Genomic DNA, 21,975 nt, shown 5'->3' with positions numbered 1-21,975 from the left:
GAGGGTCCCTCCACCCTATTATGTTGCTTCTGGAGCATAGGAGAGCTTATACCTGGTAAGGGGAGCTTATACCTGGTAAGGGGAGCTTACACCTGGTGGGGACACTGCACTGCACTGTTAGAAAGCAAAACATGAAATCTACCATGTGGTCCTCAGTCTCCAATTATGGAAACTAATTTATCTTTACTTAAGAACGGAATGCTGCATTTTTTTTTTTTTGGCTGGTACGGCACATGGCACATCTTGTATCCCTTTAGTGCATTTTCTTTCTGTAACTGGGAAGAAAACATAGTGAGAGACATATCCTTCTAGATGGCTTGGGGCATGCTTATCTGCATGGATGTTGCTTCTGTAGAAGCACGGCACATGTAAATAGCATGCTGATGAACATAGAAATGTGAAGCAAGCTTTTTTTTTTTTTTTCTGTGTTGTATTGCATTTCATTGAGCTTTCTTTCAGATTTATTATAAAGCAATAGGGCTTGGGTTCTTTGAACACCTTTTGGTGCCATCCTTTTCAGAACCCTCAGTAAGGTTGACAATCTCAACAAGGTTGATAGCCTCAACCTTATTGAACCCTCAATAAGGCTGATAACCTTATTGAACCCTCAAACCTTATTGAACCTCCCAAAGCAGGGAGAGAATGGCACACACCCAATCATAGTGAATTCTTTGGGTGTCTTAATATAAAAGGTTTTGCTCTTCAGTCCATCAGAGCAACATCTGCTCAGATTTATCATGCATCACATTTATACAGCATCATCTGCCTACACACACACACATCTGGATGCACAGGTGCATGCATGCTCACACACAGGTCTTTTCATCAAAGGTATTTACAGTATCAGTAGCCAAACTAAAAAATAAATAATTTTAAAAAGCAAGAAAGTTAAATGTATTTCTGTTTTGCTTTGTTGTTTTTTTTTTTTTTTTTTTACCAGAAACTCTTCACCAAGAAAGAAATGCTAACATTTAAATTTCTCTGTCTTTAGCCAGTATTATCTTAAGAAATTATCAACATGGACGTTTTTCTATTGGGAAAGATGCAGTTACTGCAATCCACTAAATACTGTAGTTAGGAAAAAAAAAAGTGGCATTATGCAATTGGACAAATGGGATTTGATGAACTACAATTTTTTTAAATCAACAGAAGAACAGTACTTCAGAAAACAAAATTGATGTAGCCTATCACTGAATGTAAATAAGAAGACTTACCTAATTTTTTGAAACTACTTTATGGTAGATTCAGAGAAAAGCAATTTAGCTGTTATGGGGAAGTTGAAGGCTGCATTTCAGGTGATGTTTGCATCAGACTTTGCCTGGAAGTGATACAAGCCTTCAGCTCTCCATTTGTGAGAGAAGCTCATTTTATTTGTCTTTTCTATAGTGAAGGCTTTATAATTTTATTTTGGAGAACAGGAGGGAAAACTAATTCTTGGCATCACATTTCCAAAGTTTTCTAACATTTCTGTAAAGGTTCTATTATGAATGGTTTTTAAGCCCAGACCTCATTAATGAGTTTCTCCAAACTCTGTTCTGTAATGAATTTCAGACATAAGTGTTTACCCTCTTCTTAGTTTTCCTGTCTTATTAACTAGCTCTCCTTACAAGAATACTGAAGTAGAGCAGAGCAAACTGCTGGCTAGGGCTGCTCCAGCTTTCTTGAAAGGCAAAGGGTAAGTTAAATAGAGAGTATGTTCATAGCTTGCACTAACACAGCTAAAACAAAACTTTTCCTCTATTTCCTCTGCTTTTAATGTATTACTTAAATATCTTTCCTCAGAAAATTCTAATAACCAATTAACCCTGTGAGCTAAGTAGGGCATGTTTAAATATATTCATGTACACCTGGATGTGAGGTCTTGATCAGATACTTCCAAGCAATCCAGCTTGTGATTTCACTATGTTAATTGTGTGTAACATAGATATATTTTATGTATATGAACTATACATAGTATATAGCAATTAGAGCTGACCTCACAATCTGCTTTATTTTAAAATAAATGGTACTGTATAGCCCCAGTCCCTGGCCTGATCTGGCAGCTCACTGGTTTCCGTGGCTGGCTCTGTAACTGAGTTGTATTCAACCATCCTAAGCCATTAAATCCTTAATATGTGACAACAATAACAAAATAATTTCTGCACTTTTTTTTTTTCTAAGAGCATTTAATTATTCATTCCTAAATTCCCATTTCATAATCTCACTTGCTCCTGCTTTCTCTGTTTATTTCCCTCTGTCTGTCCGGACCGCACCCTCTCTCCCCCCGACCCCGTTCCAGGTTACAGTACAGCCTCGATGTTGCAGACAGGCTGGCCGATGAACATGTACTCATCGGGTTGTATGTCAACATGCTGCAGAGCAACCCCGCACGGTTAGTGCAGGTTTGGCACCTTTGGGGAACCCAGGAAAGGGATGTTGGTCGGCCAAGAGCTCTCCTTGCTTCCTCATGGCTGCACATCACGCAGCTTTCTATAAGCACTAACCTAAAGGGAATGAGTATGCATGTGGGGTATGTCTTCCCAGAGCTGGCAATCGCTCTTATTCCCTCTAGTGATGCTAAATAGCAAGGTATTGCAAAGAAGCACTTAGTTAAAGAGTGGCTATACAAATTGGTTTGGGATGCCACACACCAGTCAGCGCAGGTCTTGTCAGCAGCACGGAGATGTTCACGCAGTGATGACTGACAAGTCTGTATTTTCAAGGAAATAATTGCTGAGGTGGTATATGATTTGTAGCTTCGTCGTACCTTGAAAGTAAGAAATGATAATAATATGTAAATAATGATAATAATAGGAATTTGCTTACTAGCCTAGTGAAGGAAGGAGTTCATTTCAGTTTTTACTTATGTCAGGCACTGTTTTTACATCTACCTGACTTCTGCATTGCTTACATCTTGTATACGTATTTGCCCTTATCTTTCATTCAAATTCAGGTATGACAGGTTTTAAGCATATTTGAGCATAGTTCATTATTTCTGCTGGAGGGAGAATGGAGCTTTGTCTACTAAACCTATGTGCTGTCCTGACACTGGTGGAAGACGGTATCACAGCAGGCCATCCATGGAGGATGTGCTGGCTTGCCTCTCCGAGTGCAAGAAAACTCTAGTCCTGGCATCCCTGTACCAGAGAGATGGTGAGCAGTGCAGAAGATATGGCACTGAAGAGAAAAATGCAGGATGTTTCTGATGAAACTATGCTCATGCAGGGTTTTTTTACTCATAATGAGCCCTTCAGTTTCTCCTACTGCTACTGCAGAGTATTTCCCGGATTAGGAGAAACTCTGCATATACTCTTATACGTAGAGAAGGCAACAAGACAGTGTCTTTAGGGAGGGTGAATGCAGTGGTTCTCTGCAGTCTTACAAAACTCACTTCTGTGTGTAGCTGCAGTTGGAAATGATGGTAATTTGCCATGTAGCAATGCGCAGTGGAGAAAAGATTCTGCTTTTGTTGTTCTCGATCTGCTTCTCTACTCTGCAGCCCACTGGAATTTGCCAGTGGGGGGAAAAGGCAAACTGGTTCTTAAAGAGAAAAGCTAAAACCACTTCTCCAAAACAAAAGCATTTTGAAGGGGAATTTCATTTTTGGAGCAGTGCTTCTGGAAAGCAGGCTTTAATGATATTTACAGAGTGCCTGTGAAAACAAGCTACTGGGGGCATGTGTTTAGACCAGGCCTTGCCCAGTCATGATTGAAGAGGACAGGAGGACAGTACCATTAGGCCTAGTTGACAGGAAGAATAAAATGTGGCCCTGCCAACCATGAGTGACCTACTCAATATGGGCATTCATGAGGCCAGCGTAGACTGGACCTGGTTTAGTCATTTTTGGTGGTGGGCTACTAATGCTATAGCTGTGACTGGTTTAGCCTCAGTGAGGACCACCAGTTAGACCCCTTTGTGAATGCTAAGACTCATCTTTACCATCTCCGTCCTCTGAATTTTATCCAATATATTCCATGTTCCTTCAAGCAGTTGGGCCAACCTCACCAAGTCACAGGACGTTTGTATTCAAATCTGTACATAAAACTTATGTGCCGTAACATCCTTCAAGTGTCATGTTTTTGAGGGATGAATGGAGAGTGATTGATAATGGCCTTAATTGTTTAAATAACTGACGCAAAGTATGGTACATAACATCTGATTACTGACTTTAAATCACTGCAGCCACAGCTTCCTCAACTAGAAACAATCTCAATCATTTATATGAGATACCAATTAGATGTTGACAGAAGCATAACTGAGATGGACAGCAGTCTTAGTCGTGCATCAAACCATATTGCATTGTCACTTTCTGCTCAGCTGCAGTGAGACTAGTAAAAGGAATGGTTATGTTTTGGTAAGGACAGGAAGAAGAAACAAAATGTTGTCATTCTGGAGCAACTTTGTGAAGCTGGTTTCCAGGAGGGGTAGGTGAGGTCTCAGCTGCTGCATCTTGTCAACTGGGGCAGCATCTTTGGGAAAACGTGCATTCCTCCTGCCCATGCCCTGACATGGCGGGATGCAGTTTGCTCAAAACACACACAGCTGTGTTAGGACAGTGCTGAGTTCAAGCTCATTTGCCCTGCAGCTCAAGATATGATCACTAGAGTAAAGCATGTAGCTGACCATAACTGGGTAGCTCCTGATTTCAGGGGACGCAGCAGCTAGCAAGCTCAGCTTTTGTGTCTCCCTGCAAAATACCATGTGTACAAACCCATACATGCCATGGTATATTTTCAAGTGCTACTGGCATCTGAAGATGAAAAGAGGAATGACTGTAGATGGGCCTCCATCTTCAAGCAAAATACAAATACACTTTGTGAGCATAAAGAACACAAGTATCCTGACAATTATAAAGTCATATTTCAAAACAGAACAAATTGGTTTTTTAGATACTGAGTCAGGCTAATGCTCAATCCACTATACCCCAGTTAGTATTATTGTTGTGTGCGTGTGCCTTTTTTTAAAGTGTATCTAGTATTCATATTTGATCTTTTAAATTAATTTTCAGTGCTTATCTTTGTCTTTCATCTGCAGTTAGTTAATACTGGAATTAGAAGTACAAGTTTTCCTTTCCATCCTTCACAGGCTAATAAGCTTCATCAGGGTTTTTTAGAATCCGGTACTCCAGGGCAAATTAAGAAGCAAGAGAAGGACTAACTTAGTATTTATAGTAACTGTATAGGTAAAAATAGCACCCCTTAAGCAGATGTTTTGCTTGTTTTAATCTTAAAGTGCAAAACCAATACCTGATATTTAATTTAGTTCATTTTTAGGGACTAATTTTGGGGGGAGGAGGGGAAAATCTTTTAACTGCAAATTGTTTTCCTTTTTGTTCACACAAGTAAGAGATTCTACTTAGTCTTGAATATTAATTTCACGTATTTCAGTCTTTCTTTTCAGTTGCAGATAAAGATAAAATACTTTTTTGTTATACTCTGTAGTAGTATGGTGAGTCATACTTCTGTACTATAAAAGCGCCGTGGTATTCCATGTTGTTTTCAAAGACGTTTTTTACACGAGTGTGCAAAACAGCTAGCTAGCTAGGAAGGCAGGTCTCTCTCTTTGAGATAGCTGTGGAGGACGTAAAGCAAATCTACGGGGCAGCTCAGAGCTTCGTGTGCTTCAAAATACTTGAGCTGGATTTATACTAAGTCTTCCATTGAAAGAGGAAAAAAATCAGAGATGCTGATTACAGAGGAAATGTATAGACAGTGGGCTCTCTTGAGTGGAATTAATTTCTCTGGTTATATCTGCATACCTGAGTGATACCAACATTTCAATGGTAAAATCTAGGTGGTTCTAAAGGAAATTGCAATTTAACAATAGTAGAGAGCTCAGATGATATGTCGCAGCTTAAAATGCCTTAAAAGCAGAACAATTTTGGACACGTCACAGGTAAATACATTTACTGGGTTGTTATTATGACATTGTTCTTGTAGCCCAGATGTTTAGAAACCTACCCTTTATTTTTGCAGTACTTTTCATAACGAATTATTCGTTTATTTATTTACTCAGTGAAAGTTTAAATTCAGTAGAATAAGAGCACACCATGCAGCCCATGCTGATTGCCCTACTGCAAAACTTTAATGAGAGAGTGGCATTTCTGAGACTTCTCAAACCAGTGATGACATATTTTGCCAGAGACCATCCATATCACCTAGTGCTGGGCTTGTACTGCAGAACTGGCTAATATGACGCATCTGAAGCATGAGAAATAGCTAAGGTCCTTGGGTGTCACTCCTCTTTTCACACACTATCATTTTATTGATCCTTTACTTGGAGTTTTAAGATCCTTTTTCATGGACCTCCTTTAGGCTGTAATATATTATACAAATCAACAAAAGCCTAAAAAAGAACACCTATTGTAAAGCAAATATTGGATATCCAACATTTGAATGCTAATAATTCCACCAGACCAATATTGCTAATAATTATAAGGTCTTTAAAGAAATGGTAACTAATGGAGAAGCAGTGTTAAAACATTGTTTAACTTTTTTTTTTAGAAAAGAAAGATCATTGGCAGATTATTTTTGTGTAAAAAGATTAATTTATTTCAAAAGTATGCCTGAAAGGTTCTCTGCAGCATCCCAAATTCTACACACGTATTCATATTTTAAAGCTTGTGTGTATTTCACTGTATCATTGTCCATGAAGTTGCTGAAGTAAAACAAAAGTGAATTATGGCAAACCAGAAATCAGAGACATAAAAGGCTTGGCATCTGAGGCTAATGCTGCTGTACATACCTCTCTGCTTAATGATCACACAGAATAGGTACATTTCAGAATTAAATTTATCTCAGACATAGAGATTTAATTTACAAAGCTTTGGGGCCAGTGATTTCTGGCATTCATAAACCAAATTTTATGCACTGCTACATCTATTTTATGACATCCACCTACACATAAATGTATATCAAAGACATAATAGCAAGTAAAAATAAAAGAGCTGCAGAGGCTTGATTCTTTCAGTAAAGTCATTGTTTCAGGGGTTAGCTCACATCCCAGGACTACGTTGTAGATTATGTTACGCCAGCAAGAGGAACCATAATCCATTATTTTTCCAGGGTGGGTAATACAGTTGCACATAGCTGTAAAAAGAATTGATGCTCAGTGCTTGCTGTTTTCACAGCCATCTGTTAGGACAGCTCTCATCATTATGGAAAAATTAAAAATGAATTGTATTGTGATGAAATTAATCCTAATTACCTGGTTTGCATGATTTTGTGTGTCTGTAAGAGCTGCTTCCCCCTGTCTTTCCCTGGATGACAGATCACTACAGCAGGCATGAGTATGTAAGAAGCATGGCTGTGATAGATTTAGAAAGTTTAGAAAAACATCTTTAGCTTGGGTCTTTTCAGAAAGTAAATCAGTTGTACATTGTCATCCTACAAGACTTTGAGTAAGAATAGAATTAAGCTATTTATGTAATAAAATAAGTTAAACAGCCAAAAAGGCTGTGTTTGTCTATCACCAAAAGTCTTCTGTGCAGTCTGTTGCACCAGCTTTGGTTACACAGAACATCTCTGTATCTGACTTTTCATAGCTTTACTGTTTTTTGAAGCTTCATGTTTGTAGTCTCACAGGTTATTGTCAGAATAAGAGAAGAATGATGTTTGTCTCTTTCCCCTTACCTCAGCAAATCATAACAAATCCACACAACTCCCAGCTTTAGTTTAATGATCAATGAATATCAACCACTACTCATCTTTCAAACATAACTTCTAAATCCCAGTGGACTTAATCAAGCCAACCGAAAGATGCACGCTGTATTCCTCTGAGGTAGCTGGGGATATGAACTCACTGAGTATTTTTGGAGAAATACTTCCTTTTTCTTTTATAGATGCTGATTCTTCAGAAGCAGAACTTTTTGCTGAAAAATATCTCTGTGCTATTTTCATCTGTCAGGCTTTTCAGGTTCAAAGTATAACATTTAGATAAAAAAAATAAATAGAAGAAGAAGAGGAACATACCCAAACTAACCCTTGTTTTGTGCACTCCTTTGAGATGTGAAGCTTGTTCTCAAGCAACCAGCTGCATGCCCTAATTGGCACATGGGTGGGGAGGCATGTGCCTGTCTCCCTTCAACTGAAACATCACAAAATTTCCAAGCCATAAGAAGAGAGGGCAGGCTTGCCTCTGTCTGGGATCATCTGCTGGGCTGTCACATATTCCACACAGCAAAAACATTCTTTTCCCCTTCGTTTGGGCTTTGTTGTGGGCTTCGTTTTTTCTCTTGTACATGTATATAGTAGGCATCATGCAATGTAGGATTCTAAATCCCAGGATTGTCTGGGAGCAGCTAAGCCCTCCTCATGCTTTTGTTTTTGTCCTTTTTATTCATTTTGGTGGTTCTCTGCAAACTTCTAAATATTTAGAAATGGCAAAGGTTCTCACTGCATTATCTTTTTCCTGCTCTTCTGACTTAATAATAAACTCCATTTAAATTAAGGACAGCTGGCAAGGGATTAACCTGTGAGGGGTACTTGCCTTTGATATTGTTAGAAAACAAATTGTAGTAAGATGCAATATTTTAAAGGAATTCAGCATACTTGCTGTAAGTTCTTAGACTTCATTAGCAATTTTATGGTGATTCTACGTGTGACCAAAGCAGTGTCTTTGCAGTGTGTGCTGGTAAACTCTTGCATCTCGGCAGCATGAGTAGGCTTCTGCATTTAAGTCATCCACATTTAAGGGATCTGCAGTGCACCCTTATGTGATTCTCTGAGGTCTTACTCCTAAATATCAAGAATATGAGAATAAAAGAGTCAGATTATAAGTTCCTGGATTCTAAAGTGGTCTGTGAGACCTTGGTAAGTGCCATGCAAAACTGCTCTAGGTAGTGTTTTCTGTTGTCAACTTGGCAAAGCTTCTGAAGTTGTCCACAGGAAACACTGAGGTTCCCACTAATCTGTTCTCCAAAAAGCAATCCCTCTTCTAGGTGAGACATTGCTGAGAAGTAAAACCAGACACTGACTGGTGTTTTGGACCACCTTCCACCCCTCTGTGGGCACAGTAGTCTGGGAGATATACCTTGCATGGCCCTTGGCCCTGGCCATGCAGACCATGCTGTTTCTCCCAAAAGGAAGGTGCTGCCTGGCCCCTAGAGCTGACCCCCCAGGGCATTTACCCTCCCACTTCCCCCCCTGGCTCAATTAACACCTGCTGTTTTAAACATGTTGGTGATGCTTTGTTTCTAAATTCTGTAACGAGGGTGTGTGAGTGGACAGCGTGACAGAGAGATTGCCTTGTGTAGTGTGCATTAACGTGTGTTCCCTCCCTCCCCTCCACACCCCGAGCAGCGTGCTCGACAGCGCAAGTCGCCTGGATGAAGAGCATAAGCTGATCGCCAGGTATGCAGCAAGGCTGGCAGCAGAAACTTCTTCATCAGTAAGTGTTTTAATTAAAGGAAGGTGCTTTCCTTATGTCATGTTCCTGGGGCTTGGCAAGATCAGGGAAATTACATCTGACAATCTCAGTGATTAATGGATTATTTTTCCCTATCCTTTGCATCGCATGTTGTTACACTTCTGGAATAACACTTTTATGCAGGCCATTTAAACCAAAGAATCCACGTACTAATGTGTATAATCTATATAATAATGTACCGGTATTTAAACAACTACAGCAAAGAGAATCTGACATCTTGAACTCAAGCAAGACTGGAAAATACTGTCTGGACAAGCCTGGGCTAAAGGTTAATGATTTACTGCAGTGGAAAAACAGGGTGATGAATCCATTTTGCTCTTTAGTTCAAATATCACAGCCACTGGGGCCCTAAGTGCTGAGGATTTTTAAGAGTGATCTTCAGCAGGATGACTGTAATGACCCACTGCATTAGCCCCAGCTCCCATTTTCATTTCAGAGCAATGATTATTCTGCTCTATGTATCTCAAGACAGAAGGTGATGACAGGCTAAAACCTCGCTAACCATGTTCAGGAATAAGAGAGAGGAAAGCAGGAACCCAATCGAAGTATATAAAATCTTAAATGGCATAAATAAGGTCAGCCTTAGTTACTTTTTTCCATCTCAGCACATTTGGTAGAACAAGGAACCATAAATGATAGTTAAGTGAAAGGCAGCCGGTCCAAGATGTCAGGAAGCATACTTTCACACCGAGATTTACACTGCAGGGTCAATTGAAAGGGTGAAATCAGGCAGCACTCGTCACGTGAAAGCGCTGAGTCCCAGCCAGCCCAAGTGAAGGCAGCGAAGCTGAACCCATGGCCCCGTGCAGCCGTCTGTCACGCACGATTTCTCACATCCATCAGCACATATCAGTTCTTTATGCACTGCCCCCCTTGGTGGTTGGAACATTAATGGGAAAATGTATGCACAGAAGAAAAAATGCTAAGCAGTTACAGCCACGCATTGTTTCCCCACAGGTAGTGCTAACAAAGGTTAGTACTGAGGTGTTTCCTCACCCTTTTTGAGGGTCCATTGCTGCAGGAGGTGCCTGGCATCACATAGAGTTGGGCTCTGGACTTCCACCGCACAGGCCTGTTACAGCAGGAAACACTCAGATGGCAGCAGTAGCTCAGCAGAGTAATCTTCAGTGTCTGAGTCTTTCACATCAGAGTCAGAAATAACTGGACATCTTTGAAAGTTACAAAACTTTATATGGCTTTGTTAATTCTTGCTCTTCGTTGTCATTGATCCAATGCTGAAAAACTGGTGTGAGCAAAGAAACCAGTATTTGGCTATTGCTGAAAATATTGAAAAAAGAGCATAGTGCAATAAAGCCAGAGTGAGCACTGCCTAGTTTGGCAAGAAATAATTTGATTCCCACTTAATTTTATTAGGGAAAAAAATAGAAAAGGTTCTGTTGTATCTGCAGAACTGGAGGATGAGCTTTTTGGAAGTATCACCAGAACATATGGGAAGACTTGGCCAAATGGGCCAAATAGCCAGACTGAAACCAGGGTATAAATCTTTCAAATAGAAAGAAAAACCCTGCTTCTGAGGGAAGGAAGCATCACTGAAATGGAAAACATAACCTCTTTTTTCTGGAGAAGGAAGGTGATTTTCCTTCAGTGCCCTCCTCTAGTCTGCAGTATCAAAGAGAAGAGCTGTGTTAATGGCAGTGCCTGCACCAGTGCTCTTCCCTCGGTTTTCAGATGGGTGGGATTAAGCATTTTTACAACTGTCTCAAAGAAAGCTCCTAGAAGATGTGATGAATGACAGGATGGTAAACACCGAGTCTTATTTATGGTAGTGCTTACGCTGCTTTTACTAGGATTAGAGCCGCGCTGGTGTGAGCCAAAACGTGGCTGCTCTCCTTGCCACATAGGTAAGGCTGGTGCTGCATGTCCTGTGAGCAGGTCTCACAGCCTGGCCCTGCACTGGGCGTGTGGGTGCGTGCTGGCCATTCCCTCCTCAGCACAGCCTCTCTTTTTCAGCAGCAGCAGCAGGGGCAGCAGAGAGGGGCAGCAGACATCTCCTTCACCATTGATGCGAACAAGCAGCAGAGGCAGCTGATTGCCGAGCTGGAGAATAAAAACCGGTAAGCATCCACAAAGTGCCTGGTTTTGTTCAGTCCCATATATCGTGTATGTCTGTTTGCTCCCTGCCATTTATTATCACCTAATTCTGTGCAATGTACTTAAACACACACACACATCCCCCCCAAAAAAGCACAGGGCACAGAAAGCTCCACAGAACACGACAAAGGCTTTGAGATCCCCAGCCACCCTGAGTTTTCATGAATGTAGTGTTAAATGACATGATGTAATCATTGATACTTTATTGTTTGCAGCTGTTGTTTAGAAGAGTGTTTTTTTTTTTTTTAATAAAAAAAGCCTGTCCTTTTTCTAAACCAGATTAATTTTGAGTTGGATCCTCTGTAGAACTATAACATGAAATGATAAAAGGATCAGTCATCCTGGTAATGATATGCTCCCCTGCTTTTATTTGTGAAGAAGATGATTAAAGCTCCCCAGAACACAGACTGCCTGAGAAAGGTCTGCAGAAAGGTTAGCAGCACGTGAGGGTGCTGATGGAATAGGTCACTCGCTACAGATGTAACTGAGACTGAGGGAGAGTCCCCAGGAGAAATGGTCTAGCAGCCCCAAAAAAAGGAGTGACACCCCTGTGTTATCAGCAGAGGATCTGGCCCGAGGTATCAGGCTGCCTGATGTCATGAAATGTATGACAGCACAGCTCTGCTTTTACTGCTGGACTGTAAAAGAGAGGACAGCCCAAACCAGATGGTTTCCTATTGCAAACCCTGCACTGCCTTCTGTCACAGTGTAATGAGCCACCGGCTCCAGCCTTGATTTGTCTTTCATAGTTTGAGTCCGCCTCCTGACCGTCTGGTACCCAGCACGCTGCGAAGGAGAGAAAAAAATCACAAAGGTTTCAACCTTCTGCTGTGAAGCTTTGTGTTATCATTTTGACAGTCTTCCAGGGCTGGTGTGCCAGTAGTAACAAGTCCTATTAAAGTGCTTCTCCGTGCACTGATGACCGCTCTCAGATCTGTACTTACTTCACAAGTATTTTTTAAGTGTGAAATATTTTGACGGATATTAATTTAGTTTTTACTAAGTTCATGGGATGCTTGAGATGTTCCTGGGAAGAAATAGAAGGGAGCAATTTAATTAAGCATATAGCTATTTCATATCTACCTCTAGGTTTGGGGGTCTGGAAGAAATACTTCCCTTTTGTGGTGAAACCCTAAAAGTTTATTGAAAAAATATCCCAGTGCTGAGGGCTTCTTCTGTTGGTTAGAGCTCAGTCACTGAATCCGTGTTGGTGAAGAGGTACATACAGTCATACTTTTTCTCCTCTAGTGATGTGTAGTGAGCAGGTCTTGTGGTCAGTGACTGACTTGCAGTATTCTCCTTGTTCCCATCCCCAAGAGAAATCCTACAGGAGATCCAGAGGCTGCGACTTGAGCACGAGCAAGCATCTCAGCCCACACCGGAGAAGGCACAACAAAATCCTACTCTCCTGGCAGAGCTCCGGCTCCTGAGGTAAGTGCACAGCAGTTCCTGAGGCCATTCCTGAGGCCAGGCTTACAACAAAAAGGGAAGAAATACGAGATAAACCTTGCTTACACTTCTGGGAGCTTTCTTAAGTAAATAGCACATTGTGTGTTTTTTCTCCCATTTCAGTGCAGGCTGTAGTCCTAAAAGTAATTAAGCTTATGCTTTAAGCAGCATGCATGAGGAATCTCACATATTACTCATCTACATTAAATTAAGCCTGTGCATTAGTGTTTGCAGAGTTAGGCCCTTAGGTCGTTTGGAATAGGTCCCCACAGCCTTGTCCAAATGCCATTAATCATATGGGGAAAAATGTTCTTCTGTCAGAACAAATGCTTCTACAAAGACTTCTCATTTATGCTGAAGTAAATACAGAGTTACATGAGAATACAGCCAGAATTAGACGTTAATTTTTGGAAAATTCCCCCATGCATTGAACTCAAAGGAGAGGTCAGTTCTCTTCACGGTACACAACCAGGCTGCAGCATTATGGTCTGTGCCATGTGAGGAGGGAGGAATAACATCATCTGCAGCAGCTGAAGATTTAGAGAACCATTCCTCCCATTACCCCACCAAGCTAAAAACATTGATACAGATGTATCTGCATGTTAATTGGGATTCTCTACATGGGTATTCTGATTGCCATATATATCACATTGAAGAACAGTTGTCATTGGCACAGATCTGTAGGCTGCCTCTAAGTCCTGATTCATGTTGTGAGAGCCAGGCTGAGAGTCAAGTAAGAGCTATTCAGATCACTTCATGTATATGGAGAACAGAGTGTAAATAATTTCTTTCCAGTGGCACAATACTAGATAAATTTTATCCCCTCCTTCCCAAACAGCAGTTCTCTTATGAGAAGACTAGAGAAAATTTCTGGCCACTTAGTTTCTTCCTCCTCATGCTAGTGATATTTTTGTGGCCTAATTCATAACCGAAGAAAGTAACTGTAAGAAATTATGCCAAATTCTTTATTTAGAAATACTGTATAGTTTTATTACTGTTTTCCACGCTAAAATATTTTTCTGTTTCACAAATAATTACATTTGCTTTCCAATCTAAAACCAAATTGGTTTCTTAATTTCTATGTGTGATTTTAGTATGTAAATAATTGCTCCTAGATATCTACAGGTAAGTGACACTCTGTGAGAGTTTAAGATAGAAAACTGAATGTGATGAAGATGCATGCACTGCACAAAATATACTAATAATGTAGTTCCTTCTGTGCATCAAGCTTGAAGTCTATTTTAAGCAGGTTTAGAAGATCAACTTTCTATGTAGTTGACAAATAAAATTCATTATACTTAAAAAAAGAAACATCAAATGATTGTGCAGTGTTAGCAGATTGCTTAATTTTACATCTTTTCAATTTTGCTACACATATTAAAACCATAATAACCTTATTTAAATTTCCTGACATGGGATGTCCCTAGGGCAGTGATGCTGAGTTCCCCAATTATGGTATCATTTCTGATTTAATATGCGGTGTCAGAGTCAGCAAATAACTTTTAATGGGTCTGTGCTTCTTTGCGTATCTTCCAACACGTTCACCAGTTGAAAGGTAAATGATTGGCTTTTGATGTTCAGTTGAATTTTGGCAAAAACTCAAATTCCTATACACTTAACATGGGATAAGGCTGCTCATATGTAAAACAGCAGGACTCAGAAGAGCAGCATTGATCTACATCTGTTAACCCACAGATCTGGGGGCTTGAATCAATACTTGCTGTCAGAGGAGTGGCCTGTACATTGTACACTGCTTAGGTCCTCTCTCCATATAGAATGAATCTAAACCCAACAAAGGTATGTGTTAGGACATGCCACCTTGAATTACATCAGTATTTTATTTTGATTAGCAGTTTCTTAAACTCAGTTGCTTTTGTACAATTCACAGCATTTCCAACCATTGCATGCTTGGAAAAGAAGGTCCAAGACAGACAATTTGTAGCAGAAAATAATCCTCCAGAAGAGTAATACAGCCTAGCAGTGTTACTATCTGATCCTAATATATAGGTGAGCGATAGCGCACATGAGCGGTATGTATCTGTAGTGTTTATATCAGCAACTGCTCACACAATGTGCATAGAAGGCTCAAAATCCGGGTTTCATATTTCCTTAAATATAGTAAACATATTTAGTGTTGTGGATTCTGGTCCTCTTTCGTGTAGAGTAGAGTAGAGCAGAGCAGAGCAGAGCAGGGAGCTGCGGAGAGCAGTGGGGTCACCTCTCAGCCTCCTCTTCTCCAAACTGGACAATCCAAGCACCCTCAGCCTCTCCTCACAGGACATGTCCCAGCTCTTTTAACCAGCTTTGTTGCCCTCATCTGGACACTTTCAAGGACCTTAACATCCTTTTTATATTGTGGAGAGCAGAACAGCACAGAATATTCAAGGTGAGGCCTTTCAGAAAAAGAACACGTTTCACAGGTAGTACAAGGTTAATGACATAGTGGTTTATTTTATTTGCAACACAGTAGGGCATAAAACACACCCAATATACATTTTTTCATAAAAATGTGGTATTTTTAATTCCAGCACGGCTTCCAGGGAGCAACAATTCCATTCTGTATTCATTTGGGGACCTCTCACACAATGTGGAAATGTTGGAACATGTGCAAGAGCTGCACATCCCTCTGGTGCACTGGGGCTGTGCAGAATCAAAGCTGTTGCCAGTGAAGAGGACACAGGCTGGCTGTCACACAGGGGGTGGCTCAGTGTTCACACTGTCAAGGGACTAGCACTGGACTTAAAGACTAAAGAGCTATTTTCAAGCAATTATAGCTTCATTATGTGATAGTTTTATGCTTGCTTTGTGGGGAAAAAAAACAGAAATAAACACAGTTCACTGTGTTTTCTAGATGAATTTCTGAACTCTCTTAGATTCTCTTGTATCTTACCCTATGCAGTGCCCCTGCTGCAATTTCCTGTCCTTCAGGGCATGGCTTTAATTTCTCCTGACAGTTAGTGAGGTTATTGACTAGAGAGATTCAAGGACAAAAGATGAAATCACTGCCAGGCATTCCCACAAGGGAAAATATATACAAATGTGAACCTCATTTGCTCTTTGGAGAAGGGTCTGTGTCAGTGTCTGTCTGTTTCCTAATCACTGTACTCAGTCCCATGAATACTCTCAGTATAAGGGAACTCCATAGCTTCCACGTAGCCCTGCTTTCTAGGCACTGAACTCTTACAGCATGTTTGCTTTCCTGCAGTCCATAGACAGACTTATATCTCATGGTCGTGCTGGGGAAATGAGGCAGTTAAAAGCTGCTGAGGCTGAAGGATAAGCTCTGATCGTATCTGCTTGTTTCTCAGACAGCGGAAAGACGAGCTGGAACAAAGGATGTCTGCTCTCCAGGAAAGCCGAAGGGAGCTGATGGCTCAGTTAGAAGGCCTCATGAAACTGCTGAAGGTAAGGAGCTACACTTGGTACTACCAAGGAGGAAGGGCAGAGCAAAGCAAGAGAGGAGAGGGAGGAGAGATGAGTGCAGAATTCTGCAGAATTTGACTATTTCCACCCATAAAACTTGGCCTTGTGATCTTCCCTATCTATATTTTTTTTCTTTGGTCTTTAAATTCAGGGCTTTCAAATGATGTTTAGATGATGTTGTTCTTGCAATAACACCACATTGTCATTGTCATCTACTGCTAAGTGGATGGAACAGTCGAGACAGACTCCGTACTGTGGAGTAAATAATACAGTCCTTTGCATAATATTGCAGCATGATGAAATGCAGTCCTGTTTTGCTCATTTGCAGAAGGATTTGACAGCATCTCTGGACTTTAGGCTATCAGTCTGCATTGGCCATTCAGTAATGTCTGAACACAAAATATTTTGTGGCCTGGTTTCAGGTGTCTTCACCATTTTCTCTGTTGAGGACATCAAACATAGAAAGAAATGAACCAGAAAAGAAACATAATGACATATAAAATGAGATAACTAATATCCATGAGAAAAACAGCTCAGCACTGTACACTACTACTTACTGCAGCTGACAGTAGGGAATTGTTTTTACAGGTTCCTTTAATTTGCCCATTCCATGGCTAGTTCAGTCAGACATGCTGTTTGACAACCACAATTAATTATTTGATTTTAGAGATGCTTCCCCAAAAACACCTGATCATTTTCATAAACACAGAAATAAGCCCATGCTAAAAAGATGAATCATGCCTCAAGAAAGGGCCTCACTTAAAAACTGAGATATCGAAACACACATGCACTTTTAGGAAAGGCTAGGGTAATATGGAAAATGTCTCTTTATTAGAGTCCAGCTCCATCTTACCTGATGTGCCTCAGGATAGACAATGAAAGAAATTCACATTGGAAGAAGGAACTCTGAACGGCATGAGAACCTGTTTTCTTTTCAGCCATGCCAGATAAAGTGAGTGCATGGAAATTCAATGCAGCTTGGGTCAAACATGACTGACAAAAGCAGAGGGAATTTAGCAGAAATCCATCAAGCAACATGTATTTGCATCAAATGATTTTGGACCCCTTAAGTCATTTGCATCTCCTCAGACACAGTCTTCCGCAGCCACAGGGCAGGACTTGGTGGCACCTGAGCAGCAGAAACAACCGACTCTGCTAGGAGCTAAGAGTAGACAAGATACTTTTCCCTCTATCCATGAAATACTGCACAGCTACAGCTAACAGTCTGGGCAGCTTGCTGTCATTGCACAGCCTGGGCAAAGAGAATTTAAGACAGGAGGTTATAGTAGTGTTCTGCACACTTGGCACTCTTCTGGTGTTTCAAAGTCATCAGAAACGGGACCATAACCTGGACACGTATTTTCAACTATCTCAGTTTTAGCTTTAACCCTTTACTCCAGATTTCTTCTTCTATTCTTTGCTTACATCCTGTCTAATCTAATCTGCTGATCCTCTCTTTCTTTAGGAAGAAGAATTGAAACAGGTATAAGTTGCCTACTTATTGAAGGCCTCACTAACTCCTAAACATGGTTATGTTCCTGTGATTTATTTTACTTCCTTTGCTTGAAATGTGTGCATATTCTTTTGAATAAAATTAATATCTTGCACTTCTTTCACACATTATTTTCAAGTATCTTGGAGTAACTTTCATAATTAACCATCTTATCCCCTTAGACATGGAACCATGGCTACAAGGGGTCATGATCTTTTTCTCACCCTTCTATATACAGACATTTAAGATACAAAATCAAAGCATATGTAATGAAACCAACCTAGAATGTGAATTAAAGAACACTTCCACTATAATTAACATTTTAAAAATGTAATGAAAATTTTGGATCTCTAAGAAATATATGACTGACTTAAAATTAGAGCAGGACATTGATTTTTAAATCCCACTTTATCCAAAAAAGTCGGGGCATTGTGTGCACATCTTTTATGGCCACCACTGATAGTAACAGTCCTGCCAGTTTTCAGGACAGTATTGTAGTTGCTAAATGACTCCTGTAACTTAAATTTAAAAAGAGCAAGTATTTGTATTATTAATGTTAAATTTTAGAAGATTTAGTTGGTTTGGAGCTTTTTATTGCTGAAATGGATCTTGGAAATATATTAGGCTAAAAAAAAAAAAAAAAAAAAAAAGAAAAGGAAAAAAAAAGGCCTCTTCAGACAGTAAGCTGATTTCTGATTCCAATAAAAATGTTGCATTTTAACAAAACACATTTCTTCCTGGTCTCATCAGCAGAAATACTGTTAGAAGTCTGAAGTATTCTGTCTATGGAAGAACATGCAGTGTTTGTAGGTAATGCTTAACTTCATAAAGCTAGCATTTTGGCTGATTTTTGTAGAGCATCAGTCTGTTGCACCAAAAATAAAAAATAAAATCTGACCAAATAGCATTTCCGTGTAAGAGCCATCTTTTTTCATTCCATGTATCAGTATAAAAAGATCTAAGATCTTCCATTCAGAAAAGAGAACTTCCCGACGTGAACAGTTTCCCTATCATGTGAAATGTTCACCGGACAGCAGAAGGAGAGCTCATTTTCAGGCTATTACGAGATACGATTTTTTCTTCACAGAGTGATAGCCTTGCTGAATACCAGGTGATGACGCCCTGGAATTACTCACAGTTTCCATGCAGTGATCCCCATTACACTCTGCCATTTCATGATCTGTTGAGAGAAACAGGATTCAATTAGTTTCTGGAGGAATTCAATTGGAATAAACCATCTGGCAAATCACCTAATGCTTATGAACTTTCTATTTGTCTACTGCCCTTCCTTGAGAAAGGATAATGAGTTCTTCACGTCTGCGTAGCTTCCTCTCTATCTGAAGAGGCTGTGGGACAAGCTTTCGGGTTTGTGATCCCTCCTCAGCCCCGGCAGAGGGAGCAATGCACTAAAGCTCCCGTTTGCACTCCAAGCCTTTTCTCCTAAGCAGGCATGATGCTTAATAACGGGAAACCTCCTGTCTAGCAAGGGTTAATGTTAAAATCCTTAGTATGTTAACTAGGAATGGCGAATTAAATAAAATACAGGTTTTCCTAGAAAGCACCAGAGCACTGACAGCTGCAACCAATTGCAGCATAAAACCTGAAGTCATCCACATTTTGGTGCTAGCTGCTCTAGCTAGCTTCTTTCTCAGCAAGCCCTAGCCCTCCAGCTGGTGGGGCTGACTTGTTTGGGTGCAATTTGGTGCTGCATTTCTCTGCTGAGATAACCAAGTCACTGCTAATCGTATCCGCGGGCTGCAGGCACTTAGCACCAGTGGAAAACATGTTTCTCCTGGTAGCCATGAAGCAGAAATCCGGTCCTAGTAACACACCCATCCCACAAACTTGGGCTGAGCTGGAACTAAGCAAAATATAATTAAAGCATTCGCTTATTTTAAATCAGGAATTCCCTAATATCCTCATATTTCAACTTCCTCAGTTCTGCCCAGTGTTGCCCAAGTAATACAAAAAGTTAGGCGTTTTTAGCTGGACAGGGAAATCAAAGTGCTTCATTTCTCAGTGTTTCCCAAATAAGTTGTTCAAAAACTGAGTGCTACAGATAAGAGAGTGCTGTTTATCGTAAACACTCAATGTGTTTGTCATAAACACATAAGATATCAGCCCTAGCTGTAAAGCAAACACAACACCAAGTACTGGTGTGCAGCTTTTACATTTCTCTTGTGGGAAAATTCCAGTGAAGTAGTGCTGGCAAGCATCTGTTATTTTTAGTAAATAAAATGCCTATTATAAAGTTCATTCCTGAAATGTGACTTGGTTATAGGAAACAAAATTTGTCCCTTTTTTCTCGTATTCTCTGAATGTTCCCACTGTTGTTGGCGTTCCCCAGAACTGATCAAAGGCAAAGGGGAGCTGAGGAAAAAGGGCAAGTGAAGGAGGGAGCTGGGAACAAGAAATTCTTTAGCATATCTGTTTCATAGAAGCATTGAGGCATGAAAGGAAAGGAAAAAGTTGTAGCTCCCAGATCCCCTGCCTGATGTGCCGGGAGTGCGACCTCTAAGGACCGTGGAGGATCTCGAGGTTGCTTTGTGCTCAGCCTCTGGTGGACCAGGGATCTGCATTTCTGCTGCTGTGGGTACAGACGATTCCAGAAACAGGGGAGCATCTGGCCCTTATATATTCAACTTCCCTTTTATCCATCATTTAAATGTTCTAAAGCTGGTCATTAGAGAAATTTTAAGTATTAAATCCCCCATTCTCCCACCAGTAATGTGCTTATTCCTCATAAAACTAATTTGCCCTTGATGTCTCTCTGGTGATAATGTCTCTTAGAAAGGGGTGGTAGAAATGAACAAATAGCTTAGTATTCTGATACATTATTTATGGATAGGGGCAGGAATTTATAAAAATCTCAAGGGCAGTGCTGCAGTCCTTCCATTATGGGCTGCTGTTGGCTTTTTTAGAATACATTTGCCAAACCCTATCTGGGCTGCAGTGGCAGCCACTGCAGAAGTCAAAAGAAATGGCATCAAAGAGTTAAGAAATCCTTCTAAATTCTCAAAATAGATATGGGCTGAGGGAAACACAGCCCTTATGTTACTTTTTCACTGTGAACAAACAGGCGCACATGCTGTAGCTGCTGCTTAAAAGCACTCGAGCCACCTCCATCCTTGTCCTCCACTGAGGATGGGTTTTCAGTCACGAAAAGTCGTCTGTAGCTTGGCGTGGGCTTGGGCATTTGTTTTTCCTTACGTGGACCTGCATCCCTGGAGGCTTTGGAGCAGTCAGGGAAACGTGCACAAGTGAATCTCTCGGTATTGCTCACCCAGCTGCATTTGTAAAACTTATCATTAGTTTGTAAAGCCTGCTTGGATTTCAACTAAATGACACTAACCGTGAGGTGCTAACAGCATGACATTTTATATGACTGGTGTTAAAATATTTCAGTTTCCAGCAGCTGAACCCATCACAAGATTTAAAGTTGCCCTGTCCCCACAGTGGTTTGGGAGTGCCTGAGTATGTCCTGTAGTGCAAACAATTTAATAGCGTATGGTTTAGTAGTGGCTTAAAACGGTCCTCTAGATCCTAATAAAACGCACAAAGCTGTATTGCTTACTGAGTGTGTCAGCCTTGATGTGACCGCGAGGTTGCATGTGCCATGCACGTCCCCTGCGAGGAGGTGGAGGGCACAGATGTGACCTACTGGCACGGCAGAGTTTTGCTTAATGGCACTGCTTCAGGTCCTTGCCCAGGCTGGAAGATGTTTTAGTGCCAGCATCTTTCCCCTTCTCACAGTCCGAATGAGTTGTGTTTTACCAAACATGCATGCGAACTGGGGAGTGAGAGAGGGAAGAGGGCAGAGAGCAAGCCTATACTTTGGTGTTTATTAACTTGGATTGTTTTTTTCTAATTTAGCTGCCTGACATTTTCCCATGCTTCGAGGAAGCCAGATTTTGACTCGTGCTTTCCTACTTACTATTTTTCTATACTGGAGCATTGCTGTCTGCTAACAAACAACTGACTTCAGTACATTCCTTTTAGCAGAATTGGCATTGCACAACTGATCTACAAACAGCATGATGCCTGTAAGCTGAGGGTGAGGGCTCTCGCAAAGACCTGTTTAACTGTTTGATTGT

The 21,975-nt window shown here is 40.7% G+C and overlaps 1 protein-coding gene across 17 annotated transcripts in view; it reads left to right on the top strand.

Moving 5' to 3' along the window:
- The window catches only part of DTNA (dystrobrevin alpha), a 174,124-nt gene that overhangs the window by 135,957 nt on the left and 16,192 nt on the right, over window positions 1–21,975 (top strand). For 5 of the 17 annotated variants that reach the window (XM_084282375.1, XM_084282361.1, XM_084282371.1 and 2 more), the window contains 7 exons: window positions 1,598–1,675; window positions 2,279–2,371; window positions 9,279–9,366; window positions 11,377–11,480; window positions 12,835–12,948; window positions 16,275–16,371; window positions 17,855–17,872. In XM_084282375.1, coding sequence (XP_084138501.1) covers window positions 1,598–1,675; window positions 2,279–2,371; window positions 9,279–9,366; window positions 11,377–11,480; window positions 12,835–12,948; window positions 16,275–16,371; window positions 17,855–17,872 — 592 coding nt within the window. Of the gene's footprint in view, window positions 1–1,576; window positions 1,676–2,278; window positions 2,372–9,278; window positions 9,367–11,376; window positions 11,481–12,834; window positions 12,949–16,274; window positions 16,372–17,854; window positions 17,873–18,631; window positions 21,968–21,975 lie in introns of those variants that run through there. The other 12 variants (XM_084282369.1, XM_084282376.1, XM_084282370.1 and 9 more) reach the window with 8 other exon arrangements.

This window comes from Netta rufina (genome assembly GCF_964035555.1).
Source record: "Netta rufina genome assembly, chromosome: 2".
Taxonomy (NCBI): Eukaryota; Metazoa; Chordata; class Aves; order Anseriformes; family Anatidae; genus Netta; species Netta rufina.
This window is presented reverse-complemented; position numbering and strand designations above follow the sequence as displayed.